Source organism: Castor canadensis, chromosome 8 (assembly GCF_047511655.1).
Source record: "Castor canadensis chromosome 8, mCasCan1.hap1v2, whole genome shotgun sequence".
In the NCBI taxonomy this organism is placed as follows: Eukaryota; Metazoa; Chordata; class Mammalia; order Rodentia; family Castoridae; genus Castor; species Castor canadensis.
This window is the reverse complement of record NC_133393.1, coordinates 144524954-144546879: the sequence shown is the minus strand read 5'-3', so window position 1 is coordinate 144546879 and position 21926 is coordinate 144524954. Positions and strand designations below refer to the sequence as shown.

At 39.6% G+C, this 21926-nt stretch overlaps 1 protein-coding gene across 8 annotated transcripts in view; it reads left to right on the top strand.

Annotated features, from left to right (window-relative positions):
* The window catches only part of Large1 (LARGE xylosyl- and glucuronyltransferase 1), a 502729-nt gene that overhangs the window by 257757 nt on the left and 223046 nt on the right, over nucleotides 1-21926 (top strand). For all 8 annotated transcript variants that reach the window (XM_074084325.1, XM_074084329.1, XM_074084326.1 and 5 more), the window contains one exon: nucleotides 8054-8177. In XM_074084325.1, coding sequence (XP_073940426.1) covers nucleotides 8054-8177 — 124 coding nt within the window. The remainder of the gene's footprint in view (nucleotides 1-8053; nucleotides 8178-21926) is intronic.

Genomic DNA, 21926 nt, shown 5'->3' with positions numbered 1-21926 from the left:
CTGGAACAGGGGAGCAGTTAAGGAAGCAGAGGCAGCAGGAACACTGCTCATTAAGTGAAGTCTGCAGGCTGGAGACAGAGCATGTACTTGCTTTCTTCTCTGTGTCTTGTGGTCTGTGGGTGGAGCCACTTTGCATCTGCAGAAGCCTCTGGGAGCCTCGAACTCAGGCAAAGTAGGATGAGACACTGGTATTATGGTGTGGGCCCAAGCCGCTTGTCCAAGAAGCCTTTTCACATGTGTACAAAGCAGTACTTACCTAAACATATTTATAACCTGTGGCCAGTGTAAAAGACTATTTTAAGTGTTGTACAGATATAAAACTAAAAGCCTTGAATCATATATTGAGACAATTATTCCTTCTCAAAGAGTTTTTATTAACTGCAGTTGGCGACATTCCCTTTGGTGAATATGGCATGAACAGCTGTCTAACTGGTGTTCATATCCCTTTGAACAAAAGAGAATAGAATGCAGCTCATTTTGTCTGATTTTGAAATTTGCAAAGCTCTATCATTAAAACCTTTTCTTACTTTCCTGAATTATGAACCAAATATAAAATAAGACTCAGAAGTCACACATACAGAGAATGAAATAATCTTTTTTATTGCTGTTAGTCTGGAGTTGTAGAATGCTCTTTTAACTGTGGCACCATGGGACTGTCTGTTATGTGCCCATGACGTTGACTTACCTCCTGGTCAGAGGCCAGTCTGGACAACTGCAGAATCTTCCACCTGGGTAAAACATTACTGCAAAGGACAGTGCCCTGTGTGGTAAATAAAGTCCAGAAACAGTTGACAGAATGGGCAGACTCTCTTTCCTCACCTCAGGCTATTGTGAAATGTATTAGAATGCTTTCATGTAACATAAACCTTGCTTTTTAAAACTATAAATTTCAGTGGTTTATAGTAAATTCACTGAAGTGCAACCACCACCACTGAATGGCAGGCCATTTTCACCTCCCACATCCCCTGTCAGCCACAATTCACCTTTGTGCATCTTTGGATTTGCCTAGTCTGGGTCTCTTCCTTGCACGTGATCATATGATGGTATTTTTGGCTGATTACTTACAGTTGGCGTAATGTTTCACTATCCATCCATGATGTACCATGTGTCAATACTTTATTCCTCTTTATTGACTAATAAGATTCCCTTCCATTTATGATATTGCCTTGAGTTCATCTGTTCATCAGTTGCTGGCCATTTTCATACTTTCTTTTTCTTGACTATTATGAATAATTCTGCTAAGAATGTTTGTGCACAAGCTTTTGTGTTGACAACTTTTCTTTATGTATGTATATGTGTAACTTTATACATCTATGCATATATAACTGTATATAAGTAGTAGAGGAATTGTTGAGTAAGTCAGCAATGGTTTCTGTATGCTTAATATTTTTTTCTTTTTTTAGAATTTGCCCAACTTTTTCCCAAAAGTCAGCTATATCATTTTGCATTTCCACCAGTAACAATTTTAGGTTTCAGTTTCTCCACATTTTTGGTCAACATTTGTTATTGCCTTATCTATTTTATTTTAAGCACCCTAATGTGTAGGTAATGGTGTCTCATGGTGTCTCGATTTGCATTTCCGTAAGGATTACTGATATTGAACATCTTTTCATGTGCTTATTTGTATGTCTTCATAGAGATACTCAGATCTTCTCCTCAATTTTTAATTGGCTTGCCTTTTTTCTTTGAACTGAAAAAGATCTTTATCATAGGAACAAATCCCTTCTCAGATACATGACCTCAGATATTTTCTCCTGCCTTTGGAGTTAACATTCGTCATTTTGTTGATGTCTTTCGAAGCACACAAATTTTTCTTTGGTGTATTTACTTAATGGATTAAATAATATACAGGTACTCAATATGGTTCTGTAGGCTGGGCAATGTGAGGTCAGGTTCTGGTGGGTGCCCTCTTTCTTGTTTTCAGGTGGTGACCATCTTGTATCTTCACATGATAGAGAGCAGGGTGTCAGGCTAATTTATTGATGTTCAGTGAAGTTTGTTTTATCTAGTTTTTTTTTTTTTCATTGTTAGCACTTTCAGATCTTAAGAAACAGGTGCTTGACCTAATGCTAAAAAATTGCTCGTACTTCCAAATGCCTCTCTACTTCCATAACTTTCTACATAACTTAATTATGTCAAACTGTGAGTGCATTTGAATCTCTTTGGTGTTCATTCATCTGCTTATTCATTCTTTTTATTAAACAGCGACTGAGTTACATCTATAAGGAACTGTGAAGAAATCTGGGGATAAGATTATTAAGAAAATTACATTCCCAAATCGGAGACTTCATCTAGCAGGGAACAGAAAAGTGAATAGTCAGTAGATTACTGCAGAAACCTTAGTTTGTTTCTATCCCAGAATCCACTGGTAGTCACTGAGGAGGCCACCTGAACCAGTGCTTTGACTTCCTTGGTAGCATGATTTCTAATTGGAGAGCAGAAGGCTAGAAGAAGTGAGTGGAGCAGAGTGTAGCCAGTCCAGAAAGAGGTGCCTGTGTGGTGCATGAACACAAGCCCGGGTGGGAAAATTGCTCATCTCTGGAGCTGCACCTCAGCCAGGCATTTGTAACCCTGGGGAATGGAGAGAGAGTAAGTATGTGAGGAGTTCCCTTGTGGAATTAGGTAAGCTCTGCCCTAACAGCTCTCATCCTAGTGCAAGGTAAAAGACCAAGCTGCATCTGAATATGGAGATTTACAGTATTAGTAAGTACGAGGAAGAAAACAAGAGGAGAAAGAGAACACTGGCTTGACCTTTTTGCTGTAGGAATGCTTATTGAGGATCTATTATTTGATAGGCTCTTTGTAAGGTCATGTGCCTAGAGATGAAAAGATGGTTCCTGTCTCATGAGCCTTATGGTACTAACCAGGCGCCAGGATCTTCACTGTGTATCACAAAACCTGGTATAGATGAGTTAACTGTCCCCACCAGGGGCAACGTAGCAGGAGAAATATATAATGAAGGGATCAAAGATGTTTGCCAGGAGAAGATGACTTTTAAGGGTACTTTGAAGGATGGACAGGAGCCTCTGAATCAGGAAATAGTACTCCTTGAGAAACCAGCGAAGCAAAGATGTGGGCGTGTGACATGTCAGAGCAAATATATGAAGTTTGGTTCATTTGGTACTGTCACCCTGTGGCTGAAATCATCAGTGGATGGAAATGCAAGTTAACAACTATGTAGGCTTATCATATCCATTCTCCCTGAATGAGTCTCCATGGTAGCTGCTGTGGCATTGGAGAATGGTTGTATTAACACTACGGCTAAATGGGCTGTGTGTCTTTGTCTGCTGCCTTAGACTTGGCCAGTGGACAGACTCACCATTGTTCCCTCAAGCTTCCATGAATCATTGGGGCCTGCTGGCACCTTGCATTTATCTATTTATTTGTTTGTTTATTCAGTATTTGGTTTTGACTCTGGACCTTTTGCTTGCTAGACAGGTACTCTACTTCTTAAGCCACAACCTTAGCCTGTTTGGGCTTTAGTTATTTTTCTGGTAGGATCTTGCACTTTTGCCCAGAGCCAGCTTGGAATGTGATCCTACTACCTATATGCTCCCATATACCTGGGCACGTGCCACCATGTCCAACTTATTAAATGAGATGGGGTCTTCTTAATTTTTTGCCTTTGCTGGCCTGAAGCCACAGTCCTCTGGATCTCCATCTCATAAGTAGCTGGAATTATAGGTGTGAGCCACCACACCAAACCTATGCTTACACCTTCTGATAGACAGTCTTCTCATGGGGCTTTCAGGGAAGCTGCAGGGAAGGCCTGGCCCTTCTCCAATTATAGATTGTTTGAGGGGGGAATTTGCAGAATATAGGCAATGGGTCCCATGGAACAATTCTGCAGAGCCAGTTGCTTCTTTGATTCATTTTGTCCCTTTATCATCCTTAAGCACCTGGCCTGTGCATGCACTTCCCCTTGGATAACAACTGTCTAGTCAGACTCATCCACCTTCCAGTACCCTGTAGTTTGCCAAGTTCACCCTACATTGGGCATTCCCAATCCCAAGCTCATCATTCTCCTCTAGTGTACCTTTCTGAATGGGACCCTGTCCCAAAGTTACTGCCATTAGCTCAGGAATGTCACTGTTAACCCTCTGCTTTTCCTTGCCCCTCTTTATCATGGCTAAGATCTCTGCCCCCAACCAAATCCTTCCACATTTAGCTTCCTGTCCTCTTCCTTGGATACAGTGTCTTATCTCTTTTGTGTTACTAAAATGGACTACCACGTACAGGGTAATTTATTTTAAAAAGTAGAGAATTATTGGCTTATGGTTCTGGAGTTTGAGAAATCCAATATCAAGGTGCCAGCATCTGCCAAGGCCATTTTTGAAAAGACAGGAGGGCAGAAGAGGGTGAGAGAGAAGAGGGAGCTGAACTTGTATTTTTTTTCTTTTTGTAAGAAACCCATTCTCACAATAATAGCATTAATCTATCTAGAAGGGTGGTGTCCCATGACCCAAGGTCTTTCCTTTTCCCCCGCCACACTACCTCTGTGTCAGAACACATGGACTTTGTGACACACATTCATACCTTAGTCTAACATGTTAATCACATCCTCATTTCACATCTGATACCCTTATCTGTACACAATCCACCACCCATCTATCCATTCACTTTAACATTAACCTTTGCTACATTTCAGGTATTGACTTATAAATCATGGGACTATCCATTTGAGCACAACTGACAAGATCCTTAAGTTCCATCAGGTAGGATATAAACTGGCAAATAGGCAGTTGGTTCCTTGTGATATTTATGATAAGTGCATAGTTTTGGGATTACTGTCATACAGGAAGGGCTCAGCCCTACACACAGATCATTTGCAGATGGTGGCCGACCAACTTGACCCCATGTTGAATAGCGGGGGGGCGGGGAGCTGGAGGGTGGGCAAGTCTGAGTTCCATAAGAGCATGGATAATGAGTCTTTCTCATCACCATGCTCCCAGGATCCATCTCATTGCCTGGCAAATGTGTATGTTCAATAAGCATTTGCTGAATGAGTAAATGTGAAAAGAGTTCCTGCAGAACAAACCAAATGTGCAAAGGCCAGGGTGGAGATAGCACAGAAGGTTTGGGAAACCAAGCGAATGTCTGTTTGTCTGGCACCTAGGACAGGGGAGCTGCCATGCAGGAGGCTGTGCTAAGAGGCAGGCCATTCTGTGCTCTACACCTAACTGAAGTCTGGACTGTTTAATTTAGACATTTGTTGCACTGCCTAATGTGCACACTCTTCTCCCATCTTCTCTGTTTCTGATGTCTCTGCTGAACACTTCCTTTCCCTACTCAATTCTGATGCAGCCTAACCTGAGCCATAGACCCTTCTTGCCCTCTGTGAAGAGCGACTCTCTCCGCCCGCCCCCCGCCCCTTGCCTCTTGTCAAAATTACTCTTATCCAAGTAGGAAATACTCTGGAGTTAGTAGGTATAGGTAAGAACTTACTCAACGAAACCCCAGCAGCACAGCAACTAAGAGATAGCATAGGTAAATGGGACCTCATAAAACTAAAAAGCTTCTGTTCATGAAAAGAAATGGTCTCTAAACTGAAGAGAACACCCACAGAGTGGGAGAAAATATTTGCCAACTATACATCAGACAAAGGACTGATAACCAGAATATACAGGGAACTTAAAAAACTAAATTCTCCCAACACTAAGGAACCAATAAAGAAATGGGCAAGTGAACTAAACAGAACTTTCTCAAAAGAAGAAATTCAAATGGCCAAAAAACACATGAAAAAATGCTCACCATCTCTAGCAATAAAGGAAATGCAAATTAAAACCACACTAAGATTCCACCTCACCCCTGTTAGAATAGCCATCATTCGCAACACCACAAACAACAGGTGTTGGTGAGGATGCGGGGAAAAAGGAACCCTCTTACACTGCTGGTGGGAATGTAAACTAGTACAACTGCACTGGAAAAAAATTTGGAGGCTACTTAAAAAGCTAGATATTGATCTACCATTTGATCCAGTAATACCACTCTTGGGGATATACCCAAAAGACTGTGACACAGGTTACTCCAGAGGCACCTGCACACCCATGTTTATTGCGGCACTATACACAATAGCCAAGTTATGGAAACAGCCAAGATGCCCCACCACTGACGAATGGATTAAGAAAATGTGGTATCTATACACAATGGAATTTTATGCAGCCATGAAGAAGAACGAAATGTTACCATTTGCTGGTAAATGAATGGAATTGGAGAACATCATTCTGAGTGAGGTTAGCCTGGCCCAAAAGACCAAAAATCGTACGTTCTCCCTCTTATGTGGACATTAGATCAAGGGCAAACACAACAATGGGATTGGACTTTGAGCACATGATAAAAGCGAGAGCACACAAGGGAGGTGTGAGGATAGGTAAGACACCTAAAAAATTGGCTAGCATTTGTTGCCCTCAACGCAGAGAAACTAAAGCAGATACCTTAAAAGCAACTGAGGCCAATAAGAGAAGGGGACCAGGAACTAGAGAAAAAGTGAGATCAAAAAGAATTAACCTAGAAGGTAACACACACGTACAGGAAATCAATGTGAGTCAACTCCCTGTATAGATATCCTTATCTCAACCAGCAAAAACCCTTGTTCCTTCCTATTATTGCTTATACTCTCTCTACAACAAAATTAGAAATAAGGGCAAAATAGTTTCTGCTGGGTATTGAGGGGGTAGCGGGGAGAGGGAGGGGGCGGAGTGGGTGGTAAGGGAGGGGGTGGGGGCAGGGGGGAGAAATGACCCAAGCCTTGTATGTACATATGAATAATAAAAGAAAAAAGAAAAAAAACCTATAGCCCTACAGCTGGAGTTTCACTAGTATGCAATCAAAATCTTAAAAACAAAGAGGACCATGACCTCCATGTCTTTGTAAGGTCCCTCTCCTTAAGGAAAATTGTAGACAACTGTACCAAACCCAGCTCACCTTAAAAAAAAAAAAATTACTCTTATCCTTCAAGGCACTGCTTCCCTCTCCTCCCATACATCCTTCTGTCCCAGGCAGAATTATCCCCTCATTTTCTTTGCTTCCATAGAACCTTGTGTTCTTTTGTGACCATCATATTCTGTCTCAAGTTCATTTATACCTGTGGATCATCTGACTACTATCAGTACCATGAGGTCTGGGCCTGGTCATTCCCATCTGTGGATTTGTTTATTTACAGTACTCATTAAATAGCACTGTAGATCAGATTGTTATTTTTAGTAGCTTTTGTCATGCAGATCCTCCATAAGGCATAGTTGCTATTTATTATTGTCCTGTTTATTCTTGGTATGTCATACATTGTACTCATTATCTCATTTAGTCAACACTGTAGTCTTATGGCAGTTTTTTCTCAATATTTTGCATCACAAAGAAGTAATAGTGCTGAAGTATAAGTGACAGGCTCAAGGCTGACACTAATAAATGCCAGAATTGGTTTTGGAATCCATTTCCATTTGCCTCCAGAAACTTTGCTCTGGTGTCAAGAAGTTGGAGTGTGACCCAATAAGTAAGTCCTGGTTGACTCCTGGCAGTTGAATTAATAAAAGCTGTAGAAATACTAAAAACGAGGACAGACTGATATCCATGATGGGGCCTCCAGATGAATCCAGTGTGAAAGCCTGGCTATCTTTTGGAAAAACACAACTTTCTCTTGTTCTAGGGCAGAGGTGTCTTGGCCACTTCCCACAACCAGTCTAGAGATGTGGTCTGCTGTCAACGTGTTTCTGTGTTAATGCCAGTGTCTGGTTGGTAGATAGAAAGATTGGCCAAGTTAACACTCATGCTCTATTTCTGATTTTTAAAACATAATTGTCTTAAACAGGTATGAGGGTTGGCTTACATTAGATGTCACCAGCAACTTTACTTTCTGTGGTGCTTGGTTATCTCCTATATGAAATGCTGAGGTTGAGGGAGAGGGCCTCTCCAGGAAGTACCGTTGGGTCACATAACTAATTTATTTTCACCATTGCTGTTGGAAACCAGCCCTACCTCAGCTGCAGAGAAAAGGGAGTATTTTTGCAGCTGGACTCACAGGCCTTAACTCCCTGGACCTCCTCCTTTTCCCCCACAGGCGGAACCCTCTACACTTCCACCTCATTGCTGACTCCATCGCAGAGCAAATCCTGGCCACACTCTTCCAGACCTGGATGGTGCCTGCCGTACGTGTGGACTTCTACAACGCAGATGAGCTCAAGGTACAGGCAGGGATGGGGGGGTGGGGTAGGCGTGGAGGAGAGCTTGTGCTGTGTATGGTTTAATAGACAGTAGTTATGGAAGAAACTTTAGCTCCTAGCTGAAAATGTCCAAGATGTAACTGGGGGTTATCTGACTTTAGTATGGAAAGCATTAATGTAACTAGTCTATTGGCATGGAATCCACATTGGTCTGTGTGGTTCTGGCCACCTAGACTTTCTCTAGAGACTGGCAGCCACTGCAGTGGTCTATGGTAGGAAGGTAGAGAATTGTGTTACCCCATGAGGTAAATGGTGAGCTCAGAGTCTGATGGACCTGAGTTTGAATGTGTGTATTGTCATTTGCTGGTCAAAAACCACAAATCACCCACCTCTGTTGGCCTGTTTTTCTTATTGGTAGGAAGATGGTTATAATTCTAAATCCTGGGTTATTTAAGAGGCCCAAATAAGAGAATTTATATGAACATGCTTGAAAAAGACTATGCTGAAAAAATATTAAGGCTAATGTTGGAACAGTAGGTCAAAACCCATCTGGTCATCTCACTCCCTGCCTTAAAATCTTTCTATTGTACCATCTTGCTTGTAGCAAGACTGAGATCACAGTCTGATTAATATGTTCTGTATATTTTGGCTCATGACTCTATTTCGTGTTTCATCTCTTGTCATTCCTGCAAATTGTCCCTGTTACTTCATTTGAAGCATTAAGAGAACCGTCTGGTTCTCTTTGTCTTCTCTCTTATGTTTGAGTCTTTGATCATGTTCCTTTGATCTGACATGTCTTCCCCACCTCTCTTATCATAGTCTTACCCATCCTTTAGGACTTATGTGCACTTCTATGTCCCGTTAGAGACTTTCCTGTGTTCTCCAGGAAAGTGGAAGAAATTTTCTTTTCATTTGTCTCTGTTGGAACCTTGTTAATAGGGTGGTGAAAAAAGGAGACACTCCATGTTATTTTCTGTATTTCTGGTTCATAGTAGGTGCCTTGTAATGCTTATGGATTTAATAAATTGCTATTATTAGAAAATACGTAACTTGGCAAAAATCTGTCTGTGCTATCTCTGGCTACCTTGCGAAAGACACCTAGGCATAAGGATATTCTGGCAAATTGCTTATTCTAAACTTCATGATGCCATTATCTCTTCATTTCAGAGATATAACATTTTAAATAGATCACGGAGATTCAGGCTAGACTCTCTGATTTTCCCATATTTTAGACTCCGAGGTTGATCGGGATATTCAGAATTTAGCATTTGGGGATTGTCGTGGTAATTTGCTTGCCATTCCAATCTATTCTGAGCTAAAATTGATTAACACTCTTAAAAAGGGAAAAACAAAATTTAGCAAATTGCTGTACTAATTAAGGTGAAAGCAAGCCACTCCATCTCCCAGGGTCTTAGTGCCAACACCATGGGGAAAAAAAAACGGGAGAAGAGGAGTAGCAGCTGGCACGGAAGGATGTCTGTGCCTCCGCGCTTATCACTCTCCCTTCTCTGTGCCTGTCCTGTGCAAGCATACACCCATTGTTTATGAAGAAAGTACAAAGTGAGCTGGGAGTTGAAGTGCATGCCTATAATCCCTGCACTCAAGAGACTGACACAAGATGATCTTGAGTTTAAGGCTACTCTGGGCTACATAGTGAGACCCTGTCTCAAAACCAAATAAAAACAAAAACTCCATTCTCCTTTGAAGCCAAGGCCAAAGCCACATAGTACTTGAAACACTCTTGGTTGTGTGGCCTGATAAGTAATCTGCTGAACTAAGGTTTATGGGATGAGGAGCCATCAGCTGTATCTGTCTAGGGAACCCAGACCTTCTGTGAAGCTTGGATGAAGGAGAAGAAGAGAGTGAAGATAGGAACCCCAGTTTCCCTGGCCACTGTCATCCAGGTAGACCAGCTGTCCATTATTTTACATATTGGAGTCTTAATTAAAGGCTCTACAGCTTAAAAAGTAGTAGTAATTTTAAAAATACAATCTGATGTGTTCAAAAGGTTATTGTCTCTAGAGTTTTATCCTATAACCTAACCTGTACTACCAGCAATTCTATGGAAGATTCCTAACACGTGTATATTTCTTCAGTAATTGATTACTTCTGCTTATATTCCTGAATTCCCTGAGGTTGTTGTCAGAATTCGTTAGGATAGTAAGTGTGAAAATGTCATACAGAATAGAATTTTTCCATATCAGTAATGATAACAGTGGAAATAATTTATGCATACTTCAGCTCAAAACAGCCACAGACGATCTGCCTATTCCCCTTCTGTTTAGCCCCATCCTGGCTCCTGGCAACATCACACACGTAGCTGCTCGTCTAGTACTGAGTTCCTCTCCGATGTGTCCCTTTCCTTCACATTATAATAACCACACAACTGGTTATTTCCCCTGTCTTCCTCCTAGTCCAGGAGTTTGTGGTCTTTCCCAGCACAATGGCAGCCTAGTTTCCAGCCTAGTCTCTTGCATTCTACTCTGCTCACATTTCCTCTCCCAAATCTGTTGTTAATCAGTAGCAAGAATTACTTTTCTAATAAGTAAATCTGCTCCTGCCACCCCTTTCCTAATGGTAAAATCTTCAGTGGTTTCCCAGTGCTCCTGAGACAGTGGTCACAATTGTACAGGTGATTTCTTCTTTCTGTTAAACAGTCTTACCCAGTTGCTAATTCCAAGTTCTTTTGCTGCATCGTTGTTTACTTAGGGATACCAAGAACTTTCCTCCTTCTACATCTCATATGGGTTCTTTTGTTATACATTCTCATAGGATCACACACATTTCTTCAGGAAACTCATCACAGAGTGTAATTTTTTATGTTATGATGTCCCGTAGCAGTAAACATCAGTCTCTCCCCTAGGCCTTAAACTCCACAGGGTCATGGTCACATCTGGTTTTCATCCCCCTTTTATGCTTAGTTATTAGTGTGGTGCCAGGTTATGAAGATGCTTTCTAAGTGAATTCAGAGCTGGTCCTGTTATGCCCTTGGTCCTTGGTGTGAAGCCAGGAATTTGCCTGCCTGTGACCCTACAGTGGGTAAATAAGACAGCTCCATGTGTAGCAGCTCAAGTCCCAAAAGCAGCCCTGTAATGGCTGAGGTATTTGTTTGTTTATTCATTAATGTATGTGTGTGTGTGTGTGTGTGTGTGTGTGTGTGTGTGTGTGATATTTGTTTGTTTTTTTGAGACAGGGTCTCACTATGTAGCCCACATTGGCCTTGAATTTGCTAGGTAACCCAGGCTAGTATTTTTCCATGACTGGTACATATGACAGGAAGGAGACACATTAAAATACCAATGTATAGGAGATGTCAAAGAAGAAGGAAGAACAGGAGGGAAACTGTTCTGCAGTTGTGTCATATAAGCACTTCAGGTGGTACCTGGGCAGACACACATTCCCTACCGATAAGGCTCTAAGAAATCACTTTGTACAGCTGTTGGAAATGGCATTTCTCAGAAATGCTCCTGTGGGCCCCTTATTATATTTGTTACTGCTGGAGATGAAGTAATAGGGAATAGGAAGTTTATGAGGGATTGGTGCATGATTAAAAATGAACTGTTGGAAATTCGCAGTGGACTGGTACACTTTTCTCCATAATGACCAATTAGTGTAAATTTGCAAATAGTGGTTGCTCAGTCTGCCTATCTCTGTAGCCTGCAAAAAACTCATTGGTCTTCCTGATGTTTTCATGGCCCGTTTATTTGCAGCCTCTAAGTACTCATATCAACAGGCTACCAACACTGAGGGATTCTCTGTGCTCTGAACTCTGCTCAAGATGTGCAGCTTGTAGCTCCAAATGTCCACAGAAGAGGAGGAGGGATAGGACTTATTTTGGTTTAGGGCTTTGTAGATGGCAACCTGCTATCACTCACTTCTCAGGAAAACCCCATGGGATGGAAAGAAGAGTTTGATGACCTCCCTCTCACAGATAATTCATAAACTGAAACACAGAATTGGAGAGTATTTGCCTAAGATCAGGCAGCTAATAAATGCCAAAGCTGATATTTGACTTTTCCCTTATGAAATGAAATGATATGAGATAGAGGATTGCATTATTCAGTAGACCCAGAAGTGTTTAGATCTGAAGGGTGTCTCTTTCCTGGTGCACTTGAAATCTAGTTTACTCTTTTCAGTAACCTTGGGGTCCATGGGGTTATGTTTCTATTGTTATTTACTTTGTTTCTTACGCTCTACCTGCTTCTCTCCTAAACTATCACAACAACTCTTGGGGTCCTCATTATACAGATAAAGGAAACTGAGGATTATAAAGATTAAATAATTCCCAAATCATGTAACTGTCTAACTCAACAATCCCTGATTTTACTTTCCCTTTCTATGGGTTGTATAAGCTATAGACCAAATATAATTCTGGCTAGACAATGCTCCTCTAAGCTCTCGGCACTGTTCCTTTTCTAGCTGTCCCTAAAGAATGAGTGCATTAAGCATGAAGCTTCCATTTAAAGGCATGCTGGGAACAGAGCGTCCCACTGGGGATAAAGGTGACCCATTCCAGGGATGCTGCTGAGGTTCAGGGTGGCCCCATTGCTACCATCCAAGGATTATGTTCTAAACCAGATGATCATCACTCTACACAGTTTGCTTTAAATCAGCAAAACATTCCTTGCCAGCCTTCAGACAAGACCCTGTATGTCTACCAGCCTTTAATCTTGCCCCATTTGGCTCAGAAAGTCACCCCCATGCCACCACTGGAGTATGGTTGATCCCGAGCTCATGATGGGAAGCCACTGGGGCAGTGGCTGTTTCATGATTCATCTGTCTAGCGGGGAGCCCTAATTTATCTCCTTTTCTCTTAGACCTGATGCTTGCTTGTTACTAACATCAGAAAGATTATGAAGTGGGATTCATGACCGTGGTACAGAAAATATTGATGGTTGACTCTGCAAATTGGCTTCCTACTCATTCTTAATTGCCTTTGTGCAGGTCTCTATGGAGTTTGCAAGGGTTTTCTTTAGATAACTGAAATCTTTCAGCCCCCTGCAGTCCTTTGGGAGCCTCACTTCTATTGTTCCTCTCCCTAGAGGAGAGGCAAACTGCTGCCTACCCTCTCTAGTTCCTGGGAAGATACTCTTTCCTAAACACTGGACACTTTCAACTAGGGCGAAATGAAGAGACCATGAAGTCAGTGTCTCAGAGTTGGAGGGTGGCCCTAATACTCATAGCTTTTTGAACAATTGGGGCCTAGAAGGGGAAGTGAGTTGTCTGAGAGTTCACAAATGATTCTGATATAGACCTTTAATCAAAAGTGAGCTTGAACTTTCTCATGGCAGGCCAGGGATATAGTTCAAATGTTCCACACTTGGCAATGATTGAGCTTCAGATGCTGTGACCAGCTATCTCCATAGAGCTGGGACAGTTCCTGGGCTTGATCTTCTCTAGGATGCCCTCTAGAGGAATAAGAAGTGAAGTATGGGGTTTGACCTGATGTGCTTAATACAACATGCAGAGCTTTGTAGTCTATCAAACTTGGTGGCTCTAGCTCACCTTTATTGGTTATGATTCAGCACAGGTAAACAGTGTCTTATAGTAGGAAGCACAATGCTTACCACATAATGGGTATTCAACAAGCTCTATCTTCTTCCCTTTTTCTCACATGGCTGCCTATCCTATACAAACAGTCTCCACTCATGTTTAGTTCTTACTCATGGTAAGATGGTTCAACTTTCAAATTTTCAGCTTTACAATTATGTAAAAGTAGTATGGAATCTGTGGAAACCGTAGACTCTGAATTTTGGCCTGTCTCTGGCTAGTGATATGTAGTAAGATCCTTTCTCATGATGCTGGGCAGCAGCAGGGAGCTTTAGCTCCCATTCAGTACCATAGTCACAAGAGTAAGTGACCTACACTCTACAGTGTGCTGTGTTGTACAGCTGTGATTTTCTAGACGTCAGGTGCATTAAATGAATTTTTGAATTAGGACATTGTCAGCTTACATTTTGAATTAGGAATTGGCAAGATATAACCCCATCATAAGTTGAGAAGCATCTATATCTGAAGATGGTCTAATTAACCTCTTAAGCCCTCTCCTTTTCTAAGGCTGCTAAGTCATCACTCCTCTCTTACTACAGTGACTCAAGACATTGTGCCTTGGTTTTCAGAATAGCTGATGGGTTTATGTTCTTCTGTGTTCCTCTTTTGTGGTCTTGTGTTATGCGGGATAGCTGAAAGAGTTAGAATCTGTGCAAGTCTGGAGAAAATATTACTCCCTCATTTCTTCTGCTGCTTTAATGGTTCCTGGATTATCCATGTGGTTTCAAAATATGAGGATGGGTTCTCTAGCAACAACTGTGTACTTCTGGGCAATATCACAGAAAGGACATGGGTGGATAAGTGTAACGTTTGGAAACATAGCTCCGTGAATTGAGAAGACTGGTCATTTGCTATTAAATATTTGATGTAGAACATTGTAGCCAAGCAATACAAATTTTAATCTGCTTTAGAAAAGATCTTTTTCTATCAGTTTAATGTAATTTTTTAATATCAGGGAGTGTTCTGACAAGTGAACCTTACCCTTTTCTGAGAATCAGTCTTCATTAGGATAATCATCTGATATAACTTTACTTTCTTATATAAACTTTTATGCAAATGGTCATTAATCTACTATTTTTGAACATTTCTAGAAATAAGAGATCATTACCTCCCAGTGGACCTTCTGTCATATTTAGAAATTCTAATAGAAATATTTGCCTCATGCTTTATTGAAATCTTCATCTTTTTGATTCCTCCCATTGGTCCTGAGCGTCAATAAAGCCGAAAGGCAAACATACATGTCGATGTATGCAAACTCACCTGTTCTGTGCTAGACTGTGAGAACCTGAGGGCAAGGGCTCTAACTTTTATTTCTGGGCAACTTTTAGGACAGAACCTGGCCAATGCTAGCCCTAACAAATGTATGGGTTGTATGTGTTGGGGTTTTACAGAGAATTGAGTCAGTCAGTTGCTTAAAGACCAGCTTATCTCCCAAGCCTTCTTTTCTTACTAATCATTGACTTACTTCTTCAAGCATATCCCAAGTCACAGTGTTCGGCTCGTTGGTGTGACTTGAATGTGTCTTCAGAGCTATTTGTGCAATAAATGGTCCAGGGGTTGTTTCCTCGCTCAGGTGTACTGTATTCTGTCCCCGTCCCATAGCATTGTCATTCTTTGTGGTTCTTCAAATTGTAGTAGTTGTTCCAGATCCACATACATGGCATGTCCCATCTGGAGCTGTAATTGGTATGAGCTTAGAGACTTACCAAGCTCATTTAAAGCAATTCAGTGTCTCTGGCCTAAACTTTTCCCATCTTGAATGTTGATTCCTTCTCATTTGCTGTAGTCTTCCCATTTTGATTTGCTGTGGTTTTCCTGTTCATAGTCACCTTATCTTGGTAAAGAAGGAATTACCTTTATGGAGCTGATTTCATGGTGTCCTCTCAGGAATTCCATACCACTTTATTTAGTTAAAAAGGAATTTGCCAAAAAATTGCCAAAATGCTGCTAATCAGAGGTGGATGTCATGTTAAAAGCTCATTCTTTAGTGCTTCAGTACAGCGCTCTTCTCTTGTGCCAAAAATATTACCTTTCAAAATCTTGAGCAAAAAACTTGTATGATGAAGAGTGTGGTTGTAATGATGAACTTAGAATTTGAACTGGATCATAAAATGGGGGAAGGAGAAAGAAAGAAAGGGAAGGAGGAATCTTTTGCATGGTTGGATAGGACATGTTAGAACTTTGGTATAATGAATAAGTACTTTTATGTTGCTATTGTTCTTGGCATGTTTTCTTGAGATGTAATAGCTGAAGTTGTATGCTAAAAAGTTAATGAAAATTCAGAGCCCTAGATACTTCAAAGGTCATGGTATTTGATGGTTCATCCATAAAATGATAAAATTCAAGAAAACATGTCAAGAGCTCAAAAGAAGTATAGACATCCAGAACAAAAAGGACCTACTCAGTGCAGATAAAGTCAGTGATAAACTGCCCCCCCTTAATGGATACCTGAAAAAAGATAACATACTTAATTTGTAATTTCATTTTTTCTCTACAAGAAGTTTTGACATAGCTATAGCTATTTTCATTCATTTTCAGATGCAGAAACTAAAGTTTATAGACTTGTTCAAATCACTGAACTAATGAATTGTGGAACCAAGATAAGAATCTGAGAAGTTCAACTCTTGAGAAAATCTGAGAGAAGTGCAAATGGCATGTCATCTGTGCAATTTTACATTTTCTTATAGCCACAGTTAAAAAACAATACAAAACAACAAGTGAGATACATTTTAGTAATACACTTAATTTCCTGTATTTAAAAGTAGTCTTTCAACATGTGATAGGTATTTTAAAATTGTTGTTTGTAATCTTTTTATTTGAATTAGATTTGTTTTTAACTGATCATGTATTATACATGAAGTTATGCATATTAATGAGGCACCACATGATATTTTTGATACATGGATACATTGTATCTGTTTTCTCAAATGTCCACTGTGAATTTACAGTGAACACATTCAGAATTTCAAAATCTTTTCTTCTGTCTTCATTTTGTTTGTTTATTTATTTATTTACCTCTTTCTTATTTTTGTTACTGAGGATTTAATTTGGCTTTATGTTTGCCAGGCAAACATGCTATCACTTGAGCCATGTCCTCAGTCCACACCAGAATTTCTTACTTCCACCTGACTGTAACTTTGTACTCATTTATGAACCTTTCCTCATATCTCCCTTACCCTGCCTCCCCCAGCCTCTGATAACCATCACTCTACTCTCATATTCTATGAGAGGAACCATTTTAGCTTATACCTGTGAGAGAGATTATGTAGTACTTGTCTTTCTGTACCTGGCTTGTTTTACTTAACACAGTGATCTTCAGTTCTATCCATGTTGCTACAAATGAGACTATTTCATTCTTTTCATGGCTGGATGCTATTCCATTTTGAATATATACTTCATTTTCTTTATCCATTCATCAGTTGATGGATGCAGCTTGTTTCTTTTTCTTGGCCTTTGTGACTTCTGCTACATTGAACATGGAATTTCATGTCCCCTCACCCTGCCAATTATACTTCCTATGACATATATCCTGGAGAGAGATTTCTGAGTCACAGTCTATTCTGATAACAGTCATCCTTACTAGAGAGAGGTGTCATCTCATTGTGGTTTCTGATATTTATTTCTCTGATGATTAGTGGTAGTGAGCATCTTTTCATATATCTGTTGGTGATTCCTAGTCTTCTTTGAGAAATGCCTACTTAGATCTATTGTCACTTTTAATTGGGTTAGTTTTTTCCTAAGAGGTTTTGGACTTCCTTATATATTCTGGATGTTAAAACCTTCTCAGATGATAAGTATCATTTGCAATATTTGGTTTCTTCTGTATTCTCTGCCTGCCTTCACCCTGATGGGTATTGCCTTTGCCATGCAGAAACTTTTTAGTGTGATATAATCCAGTTCTTCTGTGTTTCATTTTGTTTCCTCTGCTTTTGGGGTCTTTATTTGAAAAGTTTTTAACCATTCCAATGTCCTGGAATGGTTTTTTCCTAGTAGTTTCATTGTTTTGGGTCTTACATTTAAATTTTGACTATTTTAATTTGTGTTACAGGTGAGAGATAGGGGTCTAATTCCATTCTTCTACATATAGACTCCCAGTTTTCCAAGCACCACTTACTGAAAAGATTGTTCTTTCTGCAATGTATTTCTTAGTGCTTTTGAAAAATTGGTTGCCTGTAGGTGCCTAGGTTTACTTCTAGGCTCTCTGTTCCACCCTTTGGACTGTAGTCTGTGTTTATGACAGTACCATGCTGTGTTGATCACTAGTGCTTTTTGTACATTAAAACTATTAGTGAAATAGCTTACATTCCTTAGAGTTTTCATACTAAATCATGGTGTGTACTTTGTACATTTCAGTTTGGACATGCAGCACTTCAGGAAGGGCTCAGTAGCCACCTACACTTGATGTCTGTTGACAATGTGTGGAAGTCAACTTCAAATGCTACACTGATATAAAGGCACATTATCTTAGAAGAGTAAAAATCCTTCCTCAGTCTTTTCATTATAATAATCAGTACCTGAGTACAGTATCTGCAGAGTTTTAAAAAAAAGAGACTCAAGAGTACTGATCAAGTATATTCATGTATAAATTGATGGAAAAATAATACACTGCTTAGGAATTCAGTATATTCCTCTAAAAGAAACCATCATAGGTCATTTGCTAGCCACCCCAAAAAATTAATCAAAGTGAATATTCAAGAATGAAAAGGTGTTGTTCTCAAGGGGCAGGCAATATGTACTGAAAGAAGTTAACCAATAGAATGATCTGTAGATAATTATTGTAAATCAGTTACAAAGCTGGATACAAATGTCAAAAGTTTGTTTTGAAAATATATACAAATAGCCATCTGACTACCAGCATTTATAACACTGTGGGAGGTGTAGATTGGTCTTAAATGCTGCAAAATTACTTGTGTTTTGTGGGAGTAACTCAAGTGATAGATTGTAATTCTTCATTTTAATTACCCTGCAAGGGAAAAAAGGTAAGACATTTCTGTAAAACTCAAATGTGACCACAGGTAAAGTTGTAAATAAAATTGTAACAAAGTTATTGGAGATGATTGTTGCAAATAAAACAAAATCTATATTAAGTAGGTAAGAAATAAAGAAAATGAGAAGAAAAACAATGTTGAATCATTACTTAGCCACGTGAGAAAAAATAAACCTTGATCCTCTCTTTATACCATATGGCTTTCTATTAGTAGAAAGTTTCCAAGTATATAAAACACAAATTGATAGAAATACTAACTATGTTGAGATTGTTTAAGCACTAAAAAGGATATATTGTATTGTTTAAAAAAGACAGTTTAAAAATATAATCAATACCAATGAATATCAAATTCCATATCCATCACATGAAATAAAAATGGATTTTTCAAATGTTCATGAAAGCATTACATAAATGATGGCCTTCTACATGAGAAATCTTCATTAATTCTAAACTATAAAAAAAATGTATAGACCCCACTCTTGGCCAAATGTAGTAAAACTGCCCATCAGAAATGATCTTTCGAATGATAAGTTCAAATTACTTGAAAATTAGGAGAGGATACACCATGTTCCTGAATGTTTATTTAATCCACAAGGAAATAAAATACTAAAATTATGGCCAGTTTTGCAACTGGCAACAGAGGGACATTTTACACTAAAGTTTATGGAATGTGCCCAAAGCTGTCACTGGAGATATTTTAATAACCTTCAATTTTTCTATTATTCAGAAACAAAGATGATGGTAAATGAATCTCACATGCCATGCAGTAATGGAAATATGAACAATGGTTTGGCCCCAAGGAAAGCAGACAGGAGACAGTGTTAATAGCAGAAGTCTGTGAAGTAAGAAAAATAAAATCCAGAAAACCGAAAATATTAATTTTTCTGATGATTTTAATAGTAAGCAATGGAGAAAATGTTAAGAACAATCATATGATCTATATCAATATGCATAGAAAAATGATAATAACAGTAATATCAAATTTTGATTTGATACTTAGCATGTACCTGATATAGTACTAAGCATTTATTGCGAATCGTCTTGTTTATTTCTCACAACCTTTGAAGTGAGTGCTGTTCTGACCCTGTTCCCCAGCTGAGAAAACTTGACCAAGGCTTCTTAGTCGTGAAGTAAGTAGTGGTCGTAGGAGCTGAGCCTTGCACCCTAGCCCTAGGTCGTGCTGCTTACTTGCCTTCAACAGAATACTCTGCAAAACTCCAGGCTGATTTATGAAGGCATTGCAGAGTAATTTTGTGTTTCCCTGAGAGAACATTTGCATTCATTGCTGCCAATCACCTGAGGCACTATCAGTTCTAATCACTTGGAATGAAATTATCCACTTGAGGAACCTTGAGTTCAGACCACACACCACGGTGTGCTATAACCTGAAGGTGTTAATTCCCAGGGAAGCTCAGTTGTATGCATTATCCTCTCTCTACCTCTTATGAAGCCAGGCCATGGGCCTTAAGCTTTCTCTCCTGCACCCCACAGCAATAGTAACAGAAACTCAGAACTGCTTGCCTCAGGCCAATGCCTGGTTTCGGTAATTACTTATAATCATAATTTCATCTTGGACTTGCTTTTAATTATTGTAAGTTTACTTTCCTGTCTACTCAGATTTTCTGTGTGCACACACACATACACACCTGTACATAACATATATAGATTATAGATAGGTCGGGGGGAAAGTAAGGGAGGGGGCGGGAGGAAGGGGGGAGAAATGACCCAAACATTGTATGCACACATGAATAAAATGTTAAAAAAGATTCTAGAGAGATAGATAATTTTTAAAGTTTTCACTGAGAGTATTGGCTGGTTATCTAGACTGCTAAGTTACCTGAAATAGAAATGTTTCCTTCCTCTCACTCTTCATCTGTACTTTAGAGCTCAGTATAAATCTGAACACATCTGTTTTGATCCTGCATTCTGTTAATGTTGGGTTCCTCTGCTATGGGTCATCATGCCACCAGTGCTTCATTCTTTATGTCACTTATCATTGTGTACTTTTTTGTCACCTATCTCTGGTGCATGAATGTTGGTGATACAATATGAAGTCCCTATGGAGGGAGCCCTCTGCCCTTACCTTTGTCCCTACTGTGAGCCTGGGCTACCCTTAATTGACTCTAAGAAAATGTTTGAATGAAGACGTCTGAGAGGGATTCTGAGACTTTTCCTCGACTCAGTAGGAAAAGTCCCAGGAGTAGTTACTTTTATCTTGAAAAGGGAGGCAGTAATTTATGTTCTGGCTATCTTTTAGCCCTTATTCAAGGTAGATTTTCCAACCTTTAGAATGAATGGATTACTCAGCACAGGCATTTTTTAAAGATTTTGAGCATTTGGGAAAAGATCAGATAGGATATTGCCATATATAAAATAAATTTTATATTGATTAATAACAAATATAACAACAAATATTTTAAATAACTAGAAGAAAATGTGAAAATTTTAGTCTAAGGACAAGGAAGGTTTCTACATGCTAAAAAGAAATATAAGAGAATTATTAAGTTTGACTAATTAGAATGGAAAAATCAAATGGAAAGCTCTGAATAAGCAACTGAAAGAAAATTATCCAGCAATGATAAATTGAGAAAAATTTACTTAATACAGAGGTTAGCCTGGCCCAAAAGACCAAAAATCGTATGTTCTCCCTCATATGTGGACATTAGATCAAGGGCAAACACAACAAGGGGATTGGACTATGAGCACATGATAAAAGCGAGAGCACACAAGGGAGGGGTGAGGATAGGTAAGACACCTAAAAAACTAGCTAGCATTTGTTGCCCTTAATGCAGAGAAACTAAAGCAGATACCTTAAAAGCAACTGAGGCCAATAGGAAAAGGGGACCAGGAACTAGAGAAAAGGTTAGATCAAAAAGAATTAACCTAGAAGGTAACACCCACGCACAGGAAATCAATGTGAGTCAATGCCCTGTATAGCTATCCTTATCTCAACCAGCAAAACCCCTTGTTCCTTCCTATTATTGCTTATACTCTCTCTACAACAAAATTAGAGATAAGGGCAAAATAGTTTCTGCGGGGTATTGAGGGGGGGAGCGGGAGGGGGTGGAGTGGGTGGTAAGGGAGGGGGTGGGGGCAGGGGGGAGAAATGAACCAAGCCTTGTATGCACATATGAATAATAAAAGAAAAATGAAAAAAAAAAAAAAAAAAAAGAATTAACCTAGAAGGTAACACCCACGCACAGGAAATCAATGTGAGTCAATGCCCTGTATAG